The sequence below is a fragment of the Filicampus tigris genome, chromosome 9 (genome assembly GCF_054856515.1).
Source record: "Filicampus tigris isolate MCC_2025a chromosome 9, RoL_Ftig_1.0, whole genome shotgun sequence".
In the NCBI taxonomy this organism is placed as follows: domain Eukaryota; kingdom Metazoa; phylum Chordata; class Actinopteri; order Syngnathiformes; family Syngnathidae; genus Filicampus; species Filicampus tigris.
Genome location: NC_141225.1, coordinates 13,185,547 through 13,210,262, shown reverse-complemented (window position 1 = coordinate 13,210,262; position 24,716 = coordinate 13,185,547). Strand labels below are relative to the sequence as shown.

Here is a 24,716-nt window from a genome sequence, read left to right as displayed (position 1 = left end):
TGGTAAAACGACGTTTGGTAATGGGGGAAAATGCCACACGTATTGCTTGAATGCATAGCATGCATTATGTGTGTATGTGTGTGCAGGAGGAGCTTCGTTTTCTGTTTTATGACGATGCTGCAGGTGTATGTGTTCCGTAGTAAGCTCAGAGAAAGGATGGGGAAAACAATTCAGCCCCTTAGAGCAACTTGTGCAGATGACCTAGAAATTGAGTACATACACCCACACACAGAATGCGTACACGTGACATCCATCCTCCGTATACGTTGTTGATTGCGTATCAAGTGACGTAAAGACATTACAATTGGACAGGTTCATCCGGCCGGTCCACGTGAGTTATATTTTTGGATGCTATTAAAGGAGACGTCTACGGGTGTTAAAATGAGAAAAAAGATGCATGCGTGTGACCTCCTCGCGCTCATTCACAGCTCCGTCGCCTCACTGCGCATGCGCAAACAAACAGGCGGTAAATCCACCACGATAAATTCCCAAACACGTTTCTATCATCACCGCCAACAGGCGCGTGATTTATTTATTATTTTAATGCCTGCTTTGACCTTTCCGCCCCCACAACATTAATCAGACAGTATTTCATTCGCCTAAGGGAAAGGGGAAGAAAACGAAGGTGGGAGAGAGGGCTGGGGGGAGAGGAGGGGGCGGCGGGTGGTAATGGTGGTGGTGGTGGTGGAGGGCTCCATCAACATTCCCAACAATCATTTTGATTGGAGTCGCCGCCGTGCGTGCGATAGGCGGACCTAAACAAAAAAAAAAAGCGCTCCTCACATCCCACCTCGGAGGAGATTATCGGCCACAATAGAGCCAGGGGGAGGCAAAACGCATGACATTCGCGCAGGGGGACGACGGCGGACGGGGCTGAAGCTAGGCAGGTCGACACGCGACTGAGCGGTCCATCTCGTGCGGAGATATTCCACAGTTGGACGACACTTTGACTTCTACGGTAAGGCTGTCGATGATATATATTACAACTGAAAACGTCCACGTGACATTGGAAGAATGCACATTTAAAAAATGAATGTACAGTACGGTATTTATAAATAGTGTTTAGGACATTACGACAAATGTTTATAGGAATGTTCCTCTGTTCCAGTGTCCTCAATGTTTCACCATCAGTACAAACTCCATCAAGAATGTTAATACTGATTATGATATATAGCTGTGTTTTTCAGCCTTTTTTGAGCCAAGCTTTTTCATGGGGAAAAATCTTGTCACACCACTCAACAAAAATGTCCCAAAAAGTATACCTGATTTTGCGGGTTTTCAAGATAAATCTTTATTTTTTGCTTTGACTTGCGAGCAACAAAAAAAGAGTTGAATGACTCAACTCACTTCACAACAAGCACCAGGTTGTCAGATAGTGAACAATTATTCAACAAATAGGCTCAAACTTTGTAATGCCGCTAGCAGTTGCTGTTTACTGTCAAACTAATCAAAATAGATCATTACACATTTTATATTTAAAACAAAACAAAACAACCACACAGATTTGCTTTTGGAACAAAAGCTTATCTTAACGTTAGCAAACAATGCAAAACGCCACAGATGGGCTAACAAATAGCATCAGTGTCATGGAGTTTTAACCCCCAATGGATATTTGAACACAAATAGTGAAGCAGCACATGTAGACAGACGATAGCAATGCTCACAGGTTATCGTCATCCTCTGCGAAAAAATAAGACTAATATTATTGTAGCTTACTGAGGAGTTGTGTCTGTCTACATCAGAGTGGTTTTTGAACTCACTTGTTTTCAGCAAGAGGATGAATTTGACATGAAAGGGTGACTATCAAGAACCTTAATACTGATCATCATTGCATTTTTGGAGTGTTTCTGAACCTTTACTTAGCCAAGGCATATATTTTCCATTTGGGTGGCTACGTGCACCTGCAGCAGACAAAGGCCTCCACTCGTTTATGATGAGTCGGATGAAGGGGTTGAAGGCAGCAGGTGGCTACTGGAGGTGACATGCTAAGCCAGAGCTCACGTCTGGTCCACCTTCAGAATGCAGAATTTTCCTCAGTGGGAACACGCTGATCAAGTGGCAGCTGGTATCAAGCGTGCTGTGCTTTTGATCCAACTGGTGATTATAGCCTCTGTGTAGGCCATGTCGTCTTTAAACGTCACAATTTAGTGTTGTTTTGAGGCATGGTAAATTTCAGTTGATTGGCATTTATGTCTTCAGGCTTCTCAAAGCACTTTTTGATGACACAGCAACATCAATCGCAACTGGAGCTTCAGTATCTTGGCTGCTTTTGTCATGGGTGCAGGGCTCAGCATCAAACCTCCAACTTTCGTGTTGGAAGACAACCACTCTACCACCCGAGTCATCCTCCACCATATGGCACAACTCGTACAGTTTCAGTCCACTCAATGTGACAGAACATTTCTTTATTTAGCAGCACAACAGCCACTTTAGGCAGGCATAGGATTGGCTACACTGACGAACTGAGGCGTCGGAATGTGTGAGTATTGTGGTTCTTTTGTGTGCCCATTGTAAGAAGTGGCAAAGAGTATCAAAATAATCTGTATACATACCGTATTTTCCGGACTATACGTCGCTCTGGAGTACAAGTTGCACCAGCCATAAAATGCATAATACAGAAGACAAAAACATATATAATTCGCACTGGAGTATAAGTCTCCGCCCCCCTCTACCCCCTCTCGGAATCCAAGTTGTCTCTGTCGCGTAACGCAAATAAATGTGTCCATATAAATCTAATTAATAAAATTGTGCGCTTAGTACACATCATTTCCACCGAGCTACGATGGTAATATTTAGCTAACATCCACACATGTAGCATTACGAGAAAGTTACGGTAAGATAACTTTAAACTCACCAAAACGGTCGTAGATTGATTAAATAAGCCTTTTATTCATCGTCGACCATGTAGAATGTTTCCAAGTCTCCAAAAGTATTTTTGTATTCGGTCGTAATTATCTGTTCTCCCCTTCGCTCTCGTACGTGCGCGTGTGTGTGACTTGCTGATGATGCAAGACCATGCCTTTTAAAGGAACAGTACACTATTTTGTATGGATACAATACAATACAATACCATTTTATTTATATAGCGCATTTCATAACAGCTAGAGCTGTAACAAAGCACTTTACAAACAATACAATAAATAGAACAAAAACAATAAAATGGATTGATAGACAGTCAAATTGTCTTTTTATCATACTATTTTAATTACTTATTTAACACAATATTAGATTTTAACCATTTAAATTATTCATAGCTTTTAGGATTTATCTTTATGTTCTTTATGTGGGTTAAAATAACATGTGAAATGATACAGGTAATAATGTGTTAATAATTTCACACATAAGTCGTTACGGAGTATAAGTCGCACCCACAGCCAAACTATGAAAAAAACGCCACTTAAAAATACGGTAATATTGTTCAGATGGGTTTGGTGTGCATATTAAAAACATTGACCCCTGCTATTCTTAGCAGGAAACAACATGTCGAGGGGACGCATACTATGACTCCCCATGCTTCGCTTTTTAGCCACCAGTTGAGGGTGTACCCCGCCTCTCCTCCAAAAATGGCTGGTATAGACTCCAGCAAGTGGGAAATAAGAGGTCGAGTCCAATTCCTGATGGACTGAGTGGTAGGCCTCAATGCTATGCCAATATACAGTTGTGTCATAGGTCCTTTTGATTTGTGGTTGATTTGGCACATGCCAATAGCATGGATGACCAGCATTAAACATGCACTTCCATGGTGTCCAGCAATTAACAGGAAAGTGACTCGTCATCAGTCTTCGGGACTTCCATGTGACAATCAGCAGTGTAACAGTGCGGTCACGCACTGTGCAAGTTGTACTTCCAGCTGGATGAATCAATTTCCTCCAACCATGCGCCCTTTCTTTTGCTCGTATGCCGTGCGATGGCGCAGAGGCAGAAGAAAGACAAGTGGCAGATGCCAACAGAGGGTGGCACTTTGTTTTGGGGCACATGACTGAGCGAGGAGAGCTTTGGTGTTATACAACAGTTGGCATGTTTCAAGCTTTCTTATTGTTCTGACCAATATATGGCATACGCTATCCTCTGTGGTTGTGTCACTGCTCTCCTTTGTATTCGCTCGCTGGACATGCGGCCTTTGTTTCCACAGGGCAAAACTAACCTCACTCGGATGACGATCTGGGGGGAACAAAGTCTTTTTGTTGTTTGGTGGCTTTTAGAAGAAGTAGAAGTAATGTAATCTGGGACAGTGGTTTCCAACCTTTACCGATCCGGGGAACACTTTTTGCATTCGAGCAATCTCACGGCGCAGATTTTGTTTTGATTTACTTACTCAGTGTGACATTTGGATCTGTTTAGTTAAGAACAAACCTGATTCACTTCAGAAAGCCATAAAGTAACTGTTGTATGCCTGGCAACAGGTGGATAAAAAGTTGTAGGTGAGGGGGTGGTGCTTGTCATGCCCATTTTACTTCTGATTGGCTTGCAGTTGGCAGAGGTGAAAGTGAAATTTCTTGGGCAAAAACTCTCACCATATTTTGTGAGGTGTGAAGAAGAGCAATAGAAGCTGACATTTAAAATATCTTTATTAGAATTAAAAAGCCGATCTAATCAAAGTGGAATTCAGACTCGAGCAGAAAAGTGACTGACATATCCCTGGATTTCACTCTCTGGTACACAGTCCTGCTAGTTTAGGGAGTGTTACAGGAACCGCTGCTCTAGACTTCCACAGGGTGTAGTCATTGACCAGGAGCAACACACTGGTATGCACAATACAATGGCCTGCATAAAATCACAGCTAAATCTTATTTAATCTGGTCAATGGCACTAGTTGTAAGACAGCTCAGCAAGCTAACAGATTTTGTTGAATTTTTACCTTACTTTTGATGGTTGTAAATTTGATTAAGTAATCAACATTTTAGCATATCATTAATTAATTTAGATGGATTAAATATTTGTACGAAAACTTCTGGGAAGTCACTGATAGTGTAATGGTACACACGGCTGACAGTGTCTGTGTGTGCCCTATTGTGTTACTATATGAGTTAAGCAGTAAAATCCACCCGTTTTTGTCTATCTCAGGGGGCGGACATTTTGGCACTTTCTATTGACTGAAAATGACATCACAGTTGTTCAGGGCTCAGGTAACGACCAGTCAGGACTTATCTTAAGAAAACAGGTGAGCCGTGATTGGTTGTTACCTGAGCCCTGAGCAATTGTGATGTCATTTCAGTCGACAGAAAGTGCTAAAATGGCTGACCCCCGAGATGGCTAAAAACAAGTGGATTTTGATGCTTTACTCATATTCCACAAACGCAGTGTTAATCAGTGTTGAGACTATTGGAGGCGCATATAACATATTATTGGAAAGAACATTTTTGGGTTGACTTCCCCTTTAAAGGAAAAGCAGAAAAGCAGAGGACAATGCTCTGGGTTAGAATCTCTGGCCCAAGGTCTTGCTAGTGAGCCTCAAAGTAACCTTTGAGTGAAACCTGCACACGATGTCCTGAAAGTTTACCATTCAGAGTCACCATATGAAGAACCAGAGTCTATATGAAATTGTATGCCGTCATTTATATTAATATGCATGATATCCCGGGAGTGAAGAATCACACAAACGGACAGATGGTCAGACACCATCATGGTGTGTTTACTACTTTTATTTCAGGCAGCTCCTGCGTTCATTGGCACGTGCACCAGCGCTTAAATACTGCTTTGTGACATGTCGTGGGGTTGGAGCGAGGTTATTCACTCCTCTAGCTATTTTTATACACAAGCAAGGACGTATGGAACAGCCTGAGCGGTTTCATTCTAATATCCCGCGAGAAGCTTTCGTATCCGATCATCCAGACCATCTGAGGTCTCTGGTTTAACTCCGTATTTGGCAATAAAATATTCCCTGATAGATCTATTAGCTGCCCATCAGTAAAATGGTGACCATGTTTAATCTCTTAATCTGCTCAAAATCTCTTTCTGATCATACGCAGGAAGGGAGGGTGAGGAATTTGCATTAGTTGTACCATTCGGAAATCTAAAGTGAGTCATATTTATCTGTTGCATTTCCTCCATCCTCTCACTTCACAAATCACTGAATGCCGACAATGCATTTCAACAGATTAAGATTTCGAAAACTCCACCAGGGACTAGAGGTGGGCGATATATATCGTTATCGATATCATCGTCAATCTTGCTTTCACGATGTGTAATTTTACACTATCGAGTATTAATACGGCGGCACGGTGGTCGACTGGTTAGCACGTCCGCCTCACAGTTCAGAGGTCGTGGGTTCGATCCCGGCCCCGGCCTCCCCTTGTGGAGTTTGCATGTTCTCCCCGTGCCTGCGTGGGTTTTCTCCAGGTACTCCAGTTTCCCCCCACATTCCAAAAACATGCATGGTAAGTTGATTGGACTGTCTAAATTGCTCCTAGGTGTGATTGTGAGTGCGGATGTTTGTCTTTGTGTGCCCTGCGATTGGCTGGCAACCAATTCAGGGTGTCCCCCGCCTACTGCCCGAAGACAGCTGGGATAGGCTCCAGCACGCCCCGCGACCCTTGTGAGGATAAGCGGTATAGATAATGGATGGATGGAGTATTAATACTGCCTCTGACTCGATTCAGTCGACGGCCGCAAAGTATGAGGAAATGCTGAAAAATCAGTGTGCATTGACGGCAGAGGAGGAAGAAGTGATAATCATTCGGCGAATCAGCGGGCAGGACCCGGCCAGATTTCAAATATTTTTTGTAGAATATCGCCAAATTATCGCTATCGAGTTTTTTGAAAAAAATATCGAGATTTTTTTTTTTTTCCCATATCGGCCACCCCTACCCAATTGAGTAGGATTCCATCACAACAACATCCTGTGAGAACGTCATCAAATTGGAGGCGCTTGTGACTTACAGTGCCAAGTTGCACATTTGATCTGTCTCTGAGGTAAATAACAAATGCGCACATGCATATAAATGACGGAGGAAGAATCAGAGTGCACAGTCAGTCTGTTCAGGTATCACTTTAGGAATAACAATCAACAAAACTGCTCCGGAGCTGACGTCTCTCAGGACAAAGGCCTGCGTCAGAGCAGGCGAAATCTCGACTTGTGTTGGCAAAGTGAGGTGCTGATTTGGAGGAGGGCTCAAATAAACATAGCCTCGCCTGCTGCCATGAAAAGACTCATTTACTGCTCCCACAAAGGCCACCACAATGTGTCATTTACTCACCATTGGGTAGCAGGGATAAAACAACTCTGGATTATCAAATGTGTTGAAATGAATTATTACTGATTTTCATGTTTTTAGGAAATTTGTTCAACGGTTATGTTCGATGTCTCCTAAAGACTTGTGCGGCGCAATCCGACAGCTGACAAAGACTTAGCCTCATCCCGTCAGTCTATCTGTGTTCTGCAGAGCTCTATGACGCACTAGGAAAAGAAAAACACCAGAGAGATAGAGAGAGAGAAGAGAGAGAGAAGCCTCTGCTTTTTGCTAGGGAATTAATTATCTTGGCAACAGGTTTCTGCAGATGTGCACATATTTTGGATTGTCAGATAATTTGCTACATGAGAGATTTGCATTTTAATCGTGTACATACAGTATAACTGCGAAGTAATGACTTCTCTCATATTCATAAGTATATTTTTAGGATTAAGGGCTAAACATTCAAGTGGGGCCTTGAGATACGAGCGACCCGACTTACGAGGTTTACGAGGTACGAGCTATCGTCCAGCCGTTTTTTTGTTTTGCTTTTACTTGTGAGCACAAATTTGAGATGCAATAACCGTATGTTGACAACTTCACAAAAAGCAGACGTTTGTGAGGGGGTGAAGGATTCACCAAAAAAGAGGCTTCAAGGTGTTTAATACCATTCCCAGTTGATGTTTACTGTCAAACTAAACATAAAGCAAAGAGTATTACACATCGCATGTTTAAAAACAATCAAACAACTTTGCCTTTAGAATAGCCCCGCTATCTTAATGCTAGAAAATGCCATTGGCTGGCTAATGATTAGCATCAACAGTCATTGTGTTATGGATATTCGAACACAAAATAGAGCAGCAACACATATAGACAGAGATATCATAATACTATAAGCACATATTTGTTATCCTCTGCAAAAAATGACTAATATTATTGCAGATACTGTCCCCTGTGGCCAAGGTGGGCACAACAGTAGGAGCAAAACAATAACTTCAATTGAAGCTTTAAATTGTAATGCAAAAGCTGTTTAATTATTTACATTCAATTTGATTTTGTTATTACAAATGTGGTCAAGTAACAAATTAAACTTTTTAAGGCACCTCTGTGTGCCTCCACTGTAACACTTCCAATGTGTTTTTATTCTGCTAAGTCAAAATGAACCACGGGTAAAGTATATAGGGTGCCATTGTTTGGTAGCTCTATTTATCTTTACTATAACCATGTTCCATCAAGCGAGACAGTTCGGTTCAGTACACTACACCCTGATGTGTTTAGTGTTTCCACCGCAGGTATCCGAACGAGATGCGGATAGCTGCTTGAGCTCCTCAAATAGAATGACATCATAGCACCCGGACAGACAACAGTGATTTCAATGAAAAGGAAAAAACATGACATAATATTGTGTAATGTGTGACCAAACGTCTTTAAATTCCCTCCCACAGTTTATAACAAGATGTTGTTGTTTCTGTACTTTTCAATTAGAACACAAAGCCTGAGGTCTAGAAAGAAAACAGGGCTTTATTCTTTAGACCGGGATTCCAAACCACAAATGTGCTGAGAGAACATCAATATCACTTAAATGATCAGAAAATTATGATTTCTTAATGACAAATCTTGTCTTTATTCATCTACCTATGCAAGTGGCATATAGCGAAAGACAGAACAATTAATAAATGCTCTTCCACTATGTGGCAGAAGGTGGCAAATTAACTACAGGATCCACCTTTTTTAAAACATTTTTTTTACATTTTTGCTTTGTGGGGTGCCGCCCCGTGAGATTTGTCAAATGCAAATTGCATGCCTTAAAGGGGGAGTATGATGTGTTAAAACTGCTAGCGAGATTTTAATGTGGCTTGACTTCACTAATCCTGACTCCACTTGAGTATCTGATGAAGCCGCACACATTTACACTAACGTGTAGAAGACATTTACATTACATAACAAGCACCGTAAACAAACATGTTAGCCACAGCCGCTACGTTGCTAGCATGACTCCTTCGTAACAGAGTGTTATCAAAACAATAAATCGGTTTGAAATGACATTTTTTGGAACGTACAACCAATCGAACATCAAAAAGAGGTGAGAAACTTACCAGTCGAGCAGAAATGTTGCTTCTGAATCCTCTCAGCTTCCCGAGTTCCCACCACCTCTAAAAGGCAGCTCCTACATTCATCCTCGTTTTGTCTCAGGCTATGTCAATTTCCTTCTTTTGTTGCTTCTTCACTTTGCTTCTGTTTGCTGGTCTTATGCCAACTTGTTGACAAATGAGGGATGGGTATTTTTTTATTTTTGAAGGTGGGCATTCCACCATTCAGCAAAGCTCCTGAAGCAAATAATAATGTAACAGGTCAGTGCACAGCCACGTGGGTGTTCCCCCCTGTGAGTGAGCTCACAAGTGATGAGCTATGATTGACCAGTCACCACTCTTGTCTCAGATTGGTTGTTTTTCCTCAAGCGTGGTGGTTCCTTGAAAATCAATACAGGATGGAGCCACAGATAGCTGATTTTTTTCACAGATCATTTTCCTCATGTAATTCTGTCATATGTAACATAAGTAGGGAATTATTAGTACACCATAATTGTGATCCATTTTTAATAGGATTGATAATGACAGGACACACAAATAGAATTTGCAGCACAAACTGAAAGTTGTTCACTCATTCCATTCCCATTGTAACACAGATGTAACATTTCGTTTTCAGCCAATCAACAAGCACGTATATTCTGCCAACCTCACTCCCACACACAGGTACAATATTTACACAATTAAAGACCTGCTCGGAATTTGGATCCTTCGCTTATCTGTAGTTCTGAATAATTAGTACAATAATTATGGTATTTGTTTTGCTGTTTTTATTGGCTCCCTAGTTTGCTGCATGTTTCATAACTTACTTTGGATGCCACTCATTCCAACTGAGCGGGCATGTCATTGTGGGTAAGTGATAGGATTGCAAACCCTCTGTTGCTTTTGGTCGGAATCGAACACAATGATTGTAGGAGCGATGACTCCCACCAATCAGCTCCGCTGTTTGTAGCCGCGCTGCTCGAGGCCATTGAGGTGGCACTCTTGTAGCCAGACAGCCCATCGTCCATTGTCCTTGAATGGCCTCCCCTTACTCTTCTTGAGATTTGTCGACCCTGTGAGTGGCAGCGCGGTTCTGTGCGGTGATTTGTCGAATGTGAGGGGCCATCGCTGCCGTCAGCAATTCTGCTACAGCTGCACACGAATAAAGGACCGTGGCATTTGCTGAATCCAAGGTGGCATCTTTTCAATTAGAGCTTTTTTTCTTTTTTTTTTTTTGTCATCCTCTCGAGTGGCACAGCAAACTACAGCCAAAGGGGCCCCGGCAGTATAATGATGCCCTGGCACAATAGTACCACTGTTACCCAACCTGTTCCCAGGAAACGGCACAACATGTGCCATTGTGCACTGTGCTTTGCTGCCCAACCACGTTGCCTGGGTTTAACCAGAGACACGGAGAGGCCTGGCTGTGCAGCGAAGCTCACGGCAACGCGGTTGGTAAGACAGCTTCACAGGAATGATAGATGGAGTCTAGGTGTATTCACCTCTCACTGTGCTTAATGCGCTAATATTACAAAAAGCTACATCCGAGCGAAGGCTGTGGAGCGGAAGAACCCTGGGGGGGATCGCAATGACAGCTGAGTGGTTGCTAGGAATGGTGTTACAGAAAACCCCTGCATTGTTGCTATGCTGAACGCTCCTCAAAAAACAAGGGGACCAAGGGTGAAGTGTCAAGCAAAATAAAAAAAAAAACAGACAGCTGAAACCGGTTGGTAGCTGGTCCGAGCTGGTTCCCCTCTTTATAGCTGCGCGGCATTTGTGTGTATGTGGCACTCAGCGTTCTCTCCCTACTAGCCTACAGGGGTGCTTTTGCAGCACAGCAAAAGGGATCATTCAGTGCCAGCCAACTGGTGGTGGGGGGGCTTTGGTCTGCACCGTCCAGGAGAAACATGTCACAGGCGCCTTTCTGAGCCAGCAGGTCATCTAAGAGAGTACCGCACGACTCCCAAGGAAATAGCCAAGTGTGTCACACTTCAATTCAAGTCCCTACTTCCGCTGAGCCTCCATCTGTCAGTTGATATGTCAATTATGATTGGAATTTGTTACAATATCTACTCAGTGCTGTACCTCGCACACTATTTACTTTGGGCAAATGCTGACGTTTTCCAATGTCTCCTATTGTCTTAGATGAACCTTCATTATGAAAATAAATAAATCAGAAAACTCACTTTGAGTGAGCTCCGGCTGAACGATTAGTCAAATTCAAATTGACATCGCAATTTAGGAGAGAGCAATTTTCAAATTGCAAAGGCTGCAACTTTTTGTGTTTTTGAAACTCTATTTTTATTAAGCATTTTGAATTTTCAATGACAAAGTACAGCATGAAAAAAAAGGATCCACTTCATGTAAAACACGAAGCCAACTAGCAAGAAAAGTAAATACAATTCACAGCATTTATGGTCGAGAAAATACCAACAATTCTTCACTTCTAAAATGGTCGCACGAAAGAAAAAGAAAAAAATCTATTTCTTCCAATGTTGTTCACGTTTCAATGTGGAATGCGTAAGGGAAAAAGTTAACCACTCCATCACGCCACCTATTCTGAAACAGATGAAACAGTTCCTCCTTTGACCATTTTCTCGTTATGGCCTTTTTGCTTGCCGTCTGCAACGTTTGTAACAGGTACATGTCTTGCTTCCTCAGCCCAGTTGGAATATTGCCCAATTAAAATCCAATAAGGTCCCATTTTAGCTGTAACCCAGGAATCTGATGAATTGTTCAAGCACATTGGCCCAGTAGGGTGAAATCTTTATACATTCCCCAAAAACATGGAAGTGGCCCACTGATTTACATCCTCCTTCATTATTTACCACATTCAGCATTTTTACTATGAAGACCCTTCACTCTAGGGGGAATAAAAAAGAGATATATTTCCAAGTAAATTCCCTCCGTAGAACTTGTGGTGATTGCTTTGGTTTTACAAATATTTTTCCAATCCTCATTGGATTCTTCTTTCCAGATATCTTTACCCCATCTGTGCATAGTAGACAATGTCCTTTTTCATTGTAGTGCAGGGTAAATCATGTAAGTTTTTTTTTTTTTTAGTAAGTGTTCATGTACATACATGTATAAAATAACAAATTGATTTCTATGCCACAAGACAGATGAAAGAGGAGCATGGGCCTCAGTTTGGTCACTTTCTTTCCACCTAGCATCAGATCATCGTACCATATAATGTAGACTCTGAACTGTGCTGCTTTGTAATCATTTTTTCAACAGGGAAGAGCCATGAAACATTCGTTTTTATCCATCTGCGATGTCTCATATCATGTTCTTGGTCATTGTTGACCCCAAATGCAATTAGAAATCATTCTATTCAATTCAGCAAATTGCTTAGAGAGCACTTCAACTGGCGGTGCCAAGAAAAGATAAAGCAGAGTATAATCATTTTTGTTAACTCAACCCTGTTGTACATATTCATTGGCGGAAAAGACCAATGGTTCAGGACAGCCCTTATATTAATTGTTAGGGGAATGTAATTGTGTATATAAATGTCATTCAATTCTTTGGATAATTGTATCCCTAGATATAGGGTGTAATTGTGCTGTCACTGCAGTTACCCTGTAGAAGTCACAAAGGGTGCAATTTGAGAGAGAGAAAAAAAACCCTGCTTTATTTCTGTCGGTCGGTAGGCTAGTACAACGTGATAAAGTCTAATAAAGCCATAGTTTGCATTATTCTTGTGATCTTACTTATGACTACTGGCTTATGTTTACGCCACACCTTGTTTGGTAGAATTTTATTTCAGTTAATTTTACAATTATTTTATTGTTTAATTTCATAAATGTTATGCATTATTTCCTAATATATAACTACTATAACCACTAGCACTCGATAAAATGAGTTCATAATGTTCACCTTTTCCCTTCCGCAGATCTGTGGTCAAAAGTAAGACGCTTATTCTGCCTGCACGAGGCTACAACTGAAGTCGGTTTTAGCCACCAAGGCAGCAGAGAAGACATGAGTGAGGATAAGCCTGCAGAGAGTGCGGAGACGGCCCCTGCTGAGATGAATGCTATTCCAAATGGGAAAGGTCACGATGCGGTCGATGAGATGACTGCATCGTCCAAAACCTCACCTGTGGATGATGGGCCAACGTGAGTGTCTAAACACCACATACCGGGATTAGCAATGCTAGTTGGAATACTTTGAATTCGACAATAGAGAAGAAGAAGAAGTCAACACAAACATTTTTTTTTCAAGAATATGTTCTATGCAAGCCCACTAGTTGAAGCAATGCATTCTGATAAATATTGTGTTTGTGCGATATGAGTTAATCCACTCGTTTTTAGCCATCTCTGGAGGCGGCCATTTTGTCTTCTGTCGACTGAAAATGACATCACAACTGCTCATAACGACCAATCACGGCTCATATTCAGAAAACAGGTAATCTGTGATTGGTCGTTGTGAGCAGTTGTGATGTCATTTTCAGTCGACAGAAGACAAAATGGCCGCCCCAAGAGATGGCTAAAGTGAATTTTGCTTATATTCCACAAACGCAAAATTAATCAGAATGCCGTGTTTCTACTAGTGGGCCTGCTGGGAACATATTCTTGAAAAAAATACGTTTGGGTTGACTTCCGCTTTAAGCATCAAACATTATTTCTCTGATTTTCAATATAAAATGTGTTTACAAGTCATTCATCACTGTCAAGATAATGTGGCCTTACGGGCTAGTTGACTATTGATGTGATCATCCCTACGGGACCAGTCACTATAGTAACTGTCCCATAACTGCAGGGTTGAGGGCGCAATCCTTCTAATAGTGGATGTGATGTAACCCCTCGATCTAAGTGGCTTTAAGCAAGACACCGACTTCCTACTTACGCACCGATTGAAAAACAGTTAGTGCTGCATAATTGCCTGAGCCAAAGGCCTATTTATCTTGTCCCTGTTGTCTGGCAGTCATTTTCCAGCATGTAATAGCTGTCCCTCCTTCAGTCACAGACAATCATATCATCATGTCATTGTTGTTATTGTATTATGACTCGGTATCATTTTCTAATTGTGCACTCGTTGGGTGATGGATGGCCTCTCCACAATGCTTGTAGGGAAACAGTACCCAACAGTGCCCAGAATGTTAGGTATGTCTCTGCAAAAGATTTCTTTTTTTTTTCTCTGTCTGTTAGCAGAGTCAGTATCACCATAGGGGCCTTGGAGACTTCCCTGTTTCACTGGTGGTGGACCTTCTTGCCAAGCTAACTGAACTGTTTTACAATTTTATTTGGAATTTCTAAAAGATTTTAATACACTATGGCACAGTGTTAAGCTTGACAACATGGTTACAAAAAATGTAAATATTTATTCTGCAATTATCCACTTTTTCACCCTCCACTGAACAAAGAAAAGTCTGGAAGCAATGGCACTGAAAACAGATTTTTACGCCATTATGACAGCGTGGACAGCAATTTAAGGGACACATGCAAAGTGATCAGTATGATTATTAAAATGGGATATACATGATCAGAATGATTCCCTTATCAAATAACTTGTAGACAATTAAACTATGTTTAAAAAAGGGATTTAGTATCATTTACTCATTATATACACACAGTTTGCAGAGCAGTGTGTGGGGCATGCCAAAATCACGTACATCTAATGAAAATAAAATTGCATAAAATGAAGGAAACATTTTAAAGTGGAAGTCAACCCAAACATATTTTTTTCAAGAATATGTTCTATGCAAGCCCATCAGTTGAAACAAGTAATTCTGATAAATATTGCGTTTGTGGAATAAGAGTTATTAATCCACTCGTTTTTAGCCATCTCTAGGGGCGGCCATTTTGTCACTTCTGTCGGCTGAAAATTACATCACAACTGTTCAGGGTTCAGGTAACAACCAATCACGGCTGACCTGTTTTCTGAAGCTGAGCCGTGATTGGTCGTTACCTGAGCCCTGAGCAGTTGTGACGTCATTTTCACTTGACAGAAGTGACAAAATGGCCGCCCCCTGAGATGGATAAAAAGGGGTGGATTTTGCTGCTTAACTCATATTCCACAACTGTAATGTTAATCAGAATGCCATGTTTCAACTAGTGGGCCTGCTGGGAACATATTCTTGAAAAAAAATATGTTTGGTTGATTTCTACTTTAAGAAGCTTTTCATTGTACTGGTATGTTTGCAAATGTTTGTCTACTTAAAGTGAGACCTCAGAGTTTTATTATTCTGTTACATATTCATGATGAGTTATTGTAATGCAGACACCAAAGGCACTTTATGGTGATATTGACACAGCAACAGTTTTTAGCATTTTCACACTCTTGGCTCGTATTTGTGCAGTTAAGTTTTCTGTTGTTGTTGATTTTTTTCCACTGAAGTCCTAACAGAACTGAGAATACAGAGGCCAACCAGCCAGAAGGGCAGGAGTTCTCGTCAGGTGCTGACAACAGCAAAACAACACGATTTACTGATGTAAGGTCATATGACTCTCAAGTGCAATATACAATAAACGCTCTGAAGTAGTAACATGTTGATGTTACACCTTTTTATTTTGTTATAGTTTGAGGGAAAAACATCATTTGGGATGTCCGTCTTCAACTTGGGCAACGCAATTATGGGAAGTGGAATCCTTGGACTGGCATACGCAATGGCCAACACAGGAGTCGTTCTCTTTTTGTAAGTTGCTTGTTTCCATATGAAAATACAGTGTAATTTCTAAGTTTGATTACATTCTGTCCAGTATACTGGTCCTGGATCCCTGATTTTTTTTCCCCAAACGTGAAAACAAATCAATTTGCGTACTTCCCCTTTTTTTAATGTGTGATGCGCACAGAAACAAAAGGAGAGAAAAATGACTACTTGTGCTTGGGAGTTGAAGCGTTTCACACAGAGTAAACAGGCCACTTTCTATGGGGGAAAACGAAAATCAGTTTTTCTTGTTTTTATTATTATTTTCGACTTATTGCCTCTTTTGTCATATTGTACCAAGAGACCAATATTTGTCATTTGGATTGCTTTTCCTAAATTGCAATACATTTTTTATTTCTTGTCCCATTTTTCCCCTTTGCCTTAACCTGTACGTTTGTGTGGTGAAATGACATCACAACAAAACTAACAAAAAGACATCCAAACTGTTTTCTGTGACTTTCATTTGAAAATGTTCAAACTCACAATCAGGCATTTGAGGTTTTAATGTTGTTATTTTGACTCATGACCAATTGATAGCGCCTGACTCATTTTCTCAATGCTAACTGTTTTTCCTAAAACATCTTTGACCGTAAATGATTCCTAATTTTATTTTAATAGCCTCCTATTAAGTAGACAAATGATGTTGGGCGAAATCATTAAATTAACACGTACTCATGATAGAAAATGAAATGGCACGCTGGGGAGCAAATACACTGCCTCTTCAAACGCCAATACAAGGCTGGTTTCAGCCATTGTAAGTATATTCAATAGTTTAATAGCTTTTTCCTTGCCCAAACAGACATTTTTTTTTCAATAAAGTCTCTGCTTTCTGCAGTGTGCTTGTGTGGCCCATATGTGATGGGGCTTAGCATGTCTAAGCCTCTGCAGCATCACTGTCTGTCACAGTAATATTGTCAGCAGCTTCCAGGTAAACTAAAAAGCATTTGGTTTTACCCCCTTCGGTTTCAAAGGTAAAGTAACTGCAGTTGTGATATTGCCCTTTAGGGAGGTTTTCCTTTTTCCATTAGGATTCTGAAATGAAAGTAGTAACTGCATATTAAGGTCATTATTTAGGAAGGATGTGATTCATCGAAGATGGCATTTTTAAAGAAAGCACAGTGGCTCTCAAGTGTTTTTCATCTATCTGTCTGACTATGTAAAAATAGTATCAGGGTGCCATAATTTGGAATGCACATTTTAGTTTTTATCGCATAAAATTTGTGTCCTCCTTAAATAATTTGAGGTGTTTTCCATGGTAGTCGTGTCTGGAGGATTTACCTACATAACCTTCTTATATTGAGCTAAATTGTGTTTTGCCCAGGTTTTTCACTTTGTGAACTGGATGAACCCAGTGTGTGTCTTTGACTCCTGTGGTTCACATAGGTGACTTTTGCGCTTCTGTCATGGACTCGATTCCTGGGCAACGCCCCATTCACAAGCGCCTTACCATTGACTGCAGACCAATGCAGGGTGTATTATGCCCTCCGCCTTTAGCCAAATGGGAAAGGCCAGCCTTCGTACAACTTTGAACAGGATAAGAATGTGTAGCTAATGATGGATGGAAGAAAATTGTACCAAAGTTTATGCTCTATAATTTACGATAGCTAATTACAGTGACAGGCAACTTAAAAAATAAAGTTTGGACTGGGAACGGCTTAAGATATGTTCCTTAAGTCATGCTCTTCATTTGTATGTGTCGCCTACTGTAAAAATAAATATTTGATCATTGCTCATTTTATAAAATTGACATTTCTGCACCCCTTGTATTGTAATGATCCAGCCAAACAAACAAAATATTGGCTGTTTCCGAGGTTTCAGCAGTCCCGTGGCTCAGGCCAAGGTTGGAATGCAGCGTGGTGGAAAGCTGTGAGCAGAGCAACAGTGACCCGAGTGTGTCACTTTGTGTGATCGTCAGCAGATCTGTACTCCCACTGCCACTCGACTGATTAAATCCTCCACCTCAAGGCGGCCCAGCATTCTTCTGTATTGACCGACACTGGAATAACAAACTGTTAATTGTCTCAACATAATTGAGAGTTTGCTCTCAGTTTGTTTAAGAAATTGATTTGGGCGTTCCTCTGACACTCGAGTCACCTTCTGCCACTAATCCTTTTCAAGCTCCTGGGGAAATGGAGAATATCCCAGATGAATCTTTGGGAAACGTACTGTGATGAGCACTTTACCCTTTTTAGCCAATCCGTCCTTGGTCCACGACCTGTGTACCCACCCGTCCTCGTCCCTCCGTACTTATTCATGAAAATGATCGTCCTCCAACTCCATCCGTCCTCATCCTTTTGAAGCGCTTCTGTCCTTACATTCTGTCCGACTGCACCCCCCGGCCTGTTCTTGAAGCCAATACCGTGAGCTAAACATGGGTCACCTGGGATCCAAAACACTTGGCCATATGGGACATGTACCTCAATGGCTTGTTTCATATTTAAGCCTGTTCTTGAAGCCAATCATCACTAATTAAGCAATTTCCAAAATTGTACCAGAAAACCTTTCTCATAAAAGTGGTTGAACCTGGGTAACCTGGGTGAAAACCAGGGAACCTCAATGACTTGTTTTAAGACTGTTCTTGAAGCCAATCAATTAAGCAATTTCCAAAACTGTACCAGGAATCCTTTCCCATACCAGGAGTTGAAACCGGGCCACCTGGGTGAAAACCAGGGATCCTAACCGCTAGACCATATGGGACACATACTGAGCTACTTTTTTTTATATTCCGGCCTGTTTATGAAACCAAGAATCAAGAGAGAACCAAAACAGTTACAGAAAAACTCTGCCATACCCGGAGTAGAACATGGGTCACGTGGGATCCTAAACACTTGGCCATATGGAACATGTACCTCAATGGATTGTTTCATATTTAAGCCTGTTCTTGAAGGCAATCATCAGTGATTAAGTAACTTCCCATACCGGCAGTTGAACCCGGTCCACCTGGGTGAAAACCAGGGATCCTAACCACTAGACCATATGTGAGTGGCTGTTCTTGACGCCAATACCGCGAGTTGAACATGGGTCACGGGATCCAAAACGTGGCCATATTGGACATGTACCTTAATGGCTTGTTTCATATTTAAGCCTGTTCTAGAAGCCAATCATCAGCAATTAAGCAATTTCTAAAATTGTACCAGAAAACCTTTCCCATACCAGGAGCTGAACACGGGCCACCTGGGTGAAAACCAGGGATCCTAACTACTCGACCATATGGGACACGTTCTGAGGTACTTTTTTTTATATTCCGGCCTGTTCTTAAAGCCAAGCATCGGTCAAGCAATTTCCAAAATTGAAACAGGAAAACTTTCCCATACCGGCAGCTGAAACCGGTCCACTTGGGTGATAACCAGGGGTCCTAACAGCTAGACCATATGGGACGCGGACCTGACTGGCTTGTTTCCTATTTCAGTCTGCTGTTGAAGATAATCACCAATTCCCAAAATTTTAACATGAATCCTTTCCCATACCGGGAATTGAACCCGGGCCACCTGAGTGAAAACCAGGGATCCTAACCGCTAGACCATATGGGAGACATACCGACCTACTTTTATTTTATATTCCGGCCTGTTCTTAAAGCCAAGAATCAAGCAACAACCAAAACAGTTACAGGAAATCTCTGCCATACCCGGAGTTGAACATGCGTCATGTGGGATCCTAAACACATGGCCATATGAAACATGTACCTCAATGGCTTGTTTCATATTTAATCCTGTTCTTAAAGCCAAGCATCAGTGACTAAGCAACTTCCCATACCGGGAGTTGAACCCGGGCCACCTGGGTGAAAACCAGGGATCCTAACCGCTAGACCATATGGGACACACACTGAGCTACTTTTGTTTTATATTCCAGCCTGTTCTTAAAGCCAAGAATCAAGCGACAACCAACACAGTGACAGGAAATCTCTGCCATACCAGGAGTTGAACATGGGTCATGTGGGATCCTAAACACGTGGCCATATGGAACATGTACCTCAATGGCTTGTTTCATATTTAAGCCTGTTCTTAAAGCCAAACGACAGTGACTAAGCAATTTCCCATACCAGGAGTTGAACCCGGGCCACCTGGGTGAAAACCAGGGATCCTAACCGCTAGACCATATGGGACACATACAGAGCTTCTTTTTTATATATTCCAGCCTGTTCTTAAAGCCAAGTATATCCAAAATTGAAACAGGAAAACTCCCATACCGGCAGTTGAACCCGGGCCACCTGGGTGAAAACCAGGAATCATATGGGAGACATAAATAGCTACCTTTTTTATATTCCGGCCTTTTCTTGAAGCCAAGAATCAAGTTATAACCAAAACAGTTACAGAAAATGTCTGCCATACCCTGAGTTGAACATGGGATCCTAAACACATGGAACATGTACCTCAATCTTTTTTATTCATATTTAAGCCTGTTACTGAAGCCAATCATCCGTGATTAAGCTATTTGCCATACCGGGAGTTGAACCCGGGCCACCTGGGTGAAAACCAGGGATCCTAACCGCTAGACCATATGGGACACATACTGAGCTACTTTTATTTTATATTCCAGCCTGTTCTTAAAGCCAATAATCAAGTGACAACCAAAACAGTGACAGGAAATCTCTGCCATACCCGGAGTTGAACATGGGTCATGCGGGATCCTAAACACGTGGCCGCATGGAACATGTAACTCAATGGCTTGTTTCATATTTAAGCCTGTTCTTAAAGCCAAACATCAGTGGCTAAGCAATTTCCCATACCGGGAGTTGAACCCGGGCCACCTGGGTGAAAACCAGGGAGCCTAACCGCTAGACCATATGGGACACATACAGAAGTTCTTTTTTATATATTCCAGCCTGTTCTTAAATCCAAGTATATCCAAAATTGAAACAGGAAAACTCCCATACCAGCAGTTGAACCCGGGCCACCTGGGTGAAAACCAGGAATCATATGGGAGACATAAATAGCTACCTTTTTTATATTCCGGCCTTTTCTTGAAGCCAAGAATCAAGTTATAACCAAAACAGTTAGAGAAAATGTCTGCCATACCCTGAGTTGAACATGGGATCCTCAACACATGCCCATATGGAACATGTACCTCAACCTTCTTTATTCATATTTAAGCCTGTTACTGAAGCCAATCATCTGTGATTAACCTATTTCCCATACCGGGAGTTGAACCCGGGCCACCTGGGTAAAAACCAGGGATCCTAACCGCTAGACCATATCGGACACATACTGAGCTACTTTTATTTTATATTTCAGCCTGTTCTTAAAACCAAGAATCAAGTGACAACCAAAACAGTTACAGGAAATCTCTGCCATACCCGGAGTTGAACACGGGTCATGTGGGATCCTAAACATGTGGCCATTTGGAACATGTACCTCAATGGCTTGTTTCATATTTAAGCCTGTTCTTAAAGCCAAACTTCAGTCACTAAGCAATTTCCCACACCGGGAGTTGAACCCGGGCCACCAGGATGAAAACCAGGGATCCTAACCGCTAGACCATATGGGACACATACAGAGCTACTTTTTTATATTTTCCGGCCTGTTCTTAAAGCCAAGTAAACGCTCCAAAATTGAAACAGGAAAACTTTCCCATACCGGCAGTTGAACCCGGGCCACCTGGGTGAAAACCAGGAATCATATGGGAGACATAAATAGCTACCTTTTTTATATTCCGGCCTTTTCTTGAAGCCAAGAATCAAGTTATAACCAAAACAGTTAGAGAAAATGTCTGCCATACCCTGAGTTGAACATGGGATCCTAAACACATGGCCGTATGGAACATGTACCTCAACCTTTTTTATCCATATTTAAGCCTGTTCTTAAAGCCAAACGTCAGTGACTAAGTAATTTCCCATACCGGGAGTTGAACCCGGGCCACCTGGGTGAAAACCAGGGATCCTAACCGCTAGACCATATGGGAGAGATACTGAGCTACTTTTATTTTATATTCCAGCCTGTTCTTAAAGCCAAGAATCAAGTGACAACCAAAACACTGACAGGAAATCTCTGCCATACATGGAGTTGAACATGGGTCATGCGGGATCCTAAACACGTGGCCGCATGGAACATGTACCTCAATGGCTTGTTTCATATTTAAGCCTGTTCTTAAAGACAAACGTCAGTGACTAAGTAATTTCCCATACCGGGAGTTGAACCCGGGCCACCTGGGTGAAAACCAGGGATCCTAACCGCTAGACCATATGGGACAGATACTGAGCTACTTTTATTTTATATTCCAGCCTGTTCTTAAAGCCAAGAATCAAGTGACAACCAAAACACTGACAGGAAATCTCTGCCATACATGGAGTTGAACATGGGTCATGCGGGATCCTAAACACGTGGCCGCATGGAACATGTACCTCAATGGCTTGTTTCATATTTAAGCCTGTTCTTAAAGACAAACGTCAGTGACTAAGCAATTTCCCATACCGGGAGTTGAACCCGGGCCACCTGGGTGAAAACCAGGGATCCTAACCGCTAGACCATATGGGACACATACAGAGGTTCTTTTTTATATATTCCAGCCTGTTCTTAAAGCCAAGTATATCCAAAATTGAAACAGGAAAACTCCCATACCAGCAGTTGAACCCGGGCCACCTGGGTGAAAACCAGGAATCATATGGGAGACATAAATAGCTACCTTTTTTATATTCCGGCCTTTTCTTGAAGCCAAGAATCAAGTTATAACCAAAACAGTTAGAGAAAATGTCTGCCATACCCTGAGTTGAACATGGGATCCTCAACACATGCCCATATGGAACATGTACCTCAACCTTCTTTATTCATATTTAAGCCTGTTACTGAAGCCAATCATCTGTGATTAAGCTATTTCCCATACCAGGAGTTGAACCCGGGCCACCTGGGTGAAAACCAGGGATCCTAACCGCTAGACCATATGGGACACATACTGAGCTACTTTTATTTTATATTTCAGCCTGTTCTTAAAACCAAGAATCAAGTGACAACCAAGACAGTTACAGGAAATCTCTGCCATACCCGGAGTTGAACACGGGTCATGTGGGATCCTAAACATGTGGCCATTTGGAACATGTACCTAAATGGCTTGTTTCATATTTAAGCCTGTTCTTAAAGCCAAACTTCAGTCACTAAGCAATTTCCCACACCGGGAGTTGAACCCGGGCCACGAGGGTGAAAACCAGGGATCCTAACCGCTAGACCATATGGGACAGATACTGAGCTTCTTTTATTTTATATTCCAGCCTGTTCTTAAAGCCAATAATCAAGTGACAACCAAAACACTGACAGGAAATGTCTGCCATACGCGGAGTTGAACATGGGTCATGCGGGATCCTAAACACGTGGCCGCATGGAACATGTACCTCAATGGCTTGTTTCATAATTAAGCCTGTTCTTAAAGCCAGACGTCAGTGACTAAGCAATTTCCCATACCGGGAGTTGAACCCGGGCCACCTGGGTGAAAATCAGGGATCCTAACCGCTAGACCATATGGGACACATACAGAGCTACTTTTTTATATTTTCCGGCCTGTTCTTAAAGCCAAGTAAACGCTCCAAAATTGAAAGGAAAACTTTCCCATACCGGCAGTTGAACCCGGGCCACCTGGGTGAAAACCAGGAATCATATGGGAGACATAAATAGCTACCTTTTTTATATTCCGGCCTTTTCTTGAAGCCAAGAATCAAGTTATAACCAAAACAGTTAGAGAAAATGTCTGCCATATCCTGAGTTGAACATGGGATCCTAAACACACGGCCGTATGGAACATGTACCTCAACCTTTTTTATCCATATTTAAGCCTGTTCTTAAAGCCAAACGTCAGTGACTAAGTAATTTCCAATACCGGGAGTTGAACCCGTGCCACCTGGGTGAAAACCAGGGATCCTAACCGCTAGACCATATGGGACAGATACTGAGCTACTTTTGTTTTATATTCCAGCCTGTTCTTAAAGCCAAGTATATCCAAAATTGAAACAGGAAAACTTTCCCATACCAGCAGTTGAACCCGGGCCACCTGGGTGAAAACCAGGAATCATATGGGAGACATAAATAGCTACCTTTTTTATATTCCGGACTTTTCTTGAAGCCAAGAATCAAGTGATAACCAAAACAGTTACAGGAAATCTCTGCGATACACAGAGTTGAACATGGGATCCTAAACATGTGGCCATATGGAACATGTACCTCAATGGCTTGTTTCATATTTAAGCCTGCTCTTAAAGCCAAACGTCAGTGACTAAGCAATTTCCCATACCGGGAGTTGAACTCGGGCCACCTGGGTGAAAACCAGGGATCCTAACCGCTAGACCATATGGGACAGATGTTGAGCTGCTTTTTTACATATTCTGGCCTGTTCTTAAAGCCAAGCATCCGTGATTAAGCAATTTCCAAAATTGAAACAGGAAAAACCTTCCCATACCAGCAGTTGAACCCAGTGCACCCAGGTGAAAACCAGGGAGGCTAACCACTAGACCATACGTGGTTGGCTGTTCTTGACGCCAATACCGCGAGTTGAACATGGGTCACCTGGGATCCAAAACACGTGGCCGTATTGGACATGTACCTTAATGGCTTGTTTCATATTTAAGCCTGTTCTTGAAGCCAATCATCAGCGATTAAGCAATTTCTAAAGTTGTACCACAAAACCTTTCCCATACCGGGAGTTGAACCCGGGCCACCTGGGTGAAAACCAGGGATCCTAACCGCTAGACCATATGGGACACATACTGAGACACCAAAACAGTTACAGAAAATCTATCCACACCCGGAGTTGAACGGGTCACCTGGGATCCAAAACACTTGGCCATATGGGACGTTGCGCAATGGCTTGTTTCATATTTAAGCCTGTTCTTGAAGCCAATCATCAGCAATTAAG

At 41.9% G+C, this 24,716-nt stretch overlaps 1 protein-coding gene and 14 non-coding genes across 16 annotated transcripts in view; 1 reads left to right on the top strand and 14 right to left on the bottom strand.

Moving 5' to 3' along the window:
* The first annotated feature begins 673 nt into the window (after positions 1-673).
* Positions 674-24,716, top strand: part of LOC147142042 (sodium-coupled neutral amino acid transporter 3-like) — a 40,599-nt gene continuing 16,556 nt past the window's right edge. The window contains exons 1-5 of one of the 2 annotated variants that reach the window (XM_086041926.1): positions 674-958; positions 13,131-13,353; positions 14,308-14,340; positions 15,575-15,668; positions 15,757-15,872. In XM_086041926.1, the coding sequence (XP_085898052.1) occupies positions 13,217-13,353; positions 14,308-14,340; positions 15,575-15,668; positions 15,757-15,872 (380 nt within the window). In that variant the 5' untranslated portion in view covers positions 674-958; positions 13,131-13,216. The remainder of the gene's footprint in view (positions 959-13,130; positions 13,354-14,307; positions 14,341-15,574; positions 15,669-15,756; positions 15,873-24,716) is intronic. The other variant, XM_086041927.1, reaches the window with a different exon arrangement.
* Positions 19,343-19,414, bottom strand: trnae-uuc (transfer RNA glutamic acid (anticodon UUC)). The gene has a single exon. It is a non-coding gene; the product is annotated as a tRNA-Glu (tRNA).
* On the bottom strand, positions 19,629-19,700 carry trnae-uuc (transfer RNA glutamic acid (anticodon UUC)). Its single transcript has one exon. It is a non-coding gene; the product is annotated as a tRNA-Glu (tRNA).
* On the bottom strand, positions 19,915-19,986 carry trnae-uuc (transfer RNA glutamic acid (anticodon UUC)). The gene has a single exon. It is a non-coding gene; the product is annotated as a tRNA-Glu (tRNA).
* On the bottom strand, positions 20,316-20,387 carry trnae-uuc (transfer RNA glutamic acid (anticodon UUC)). Its single transcript has one exon. It is a non-coding gene; the product is annotated as a tRNA-Glu (tRNA).
* trnae-uuc (transfer RNA glutamic acid (anticodon UUC)) lies at positions 20,602-20,673 on the bottom strand. Its single transcript has one exon. It is a non-coding gene; the product is annotated as a tRNA-Glu (tRNA).
* On the bottom strand, positions 21,011-21,082 carry trnak-uuu (transfer RNA lysine (anticodon UUU)). Its single transcript has one exon. It is a non-coding gene; the product is annotated as a tRNA-Lys (tRNA).
* trnae-uuc (transfer RNA glutamic acid (anticodon UUC)) lies at positions 21,297-21,368 on the bottom strand. The gene has a single exon. It is a non-coding gene; the product is annotated as a tRNA-Glu (tRNA).
* On the bottom strand, positions 21,711-21,782 carry trnae-uuc (transfer RNA glutamic acid (anticodon UUC)). Its single transcript has one exon. It is a non-coding gene; the product is annotated as a tRNA-Glu (tRNA).
* On the bottom strand, positions 21,997-22,068 carry trnae-uuc (transfer RNA glutamic acid (anticodon UUC)). Its single transcript has one exon. It is a non-coding gene; the product is annotated as a tRNA-Glu (tRNA).
* On the bottom strand, positions 22,283-22,354 carry trnae-uuc (transfer RNA glutamic acid (anticodon UUC)). Its single transcript has one exon. It is a non-coding gene; the product is annotated as a tRNA-Glu (tRNA).
* On the bottom strand, positions 22,692-22,763 carry trnae-uuc (transfer RNA glutamic acid (anticodon UUC)). Its single transcript has one exon. It is a non-coding gene; the product is annotated as a tRNA-Glu (tRNA).
* trnae-uuc (transfer RNA glutamic acid (anticodon UUC)) lies at positions 23,264-23,335 on the bottom strand. Its single transcript has one exon. It is a non-coding gene; the product is annotated as a tRNA-Glu (tRNA).
* On the bottom strand, positions 24,087-24,158 carry trnae-uuc (transfer RNA glutamic acid (anticodon UUC)). Its single transcript has one exon. It is a non-coding gene; the product is annotated as a tRNA-Glu (tRNA).
* On the bottom strand, positions 24,490-24,561 carry trnae-uuc (transfer RNA glutamic acid (anticodon UUC)). The gene has a single exon. It is a non-coding gene; the product is annotated as a tRNA-Glu (tRNA).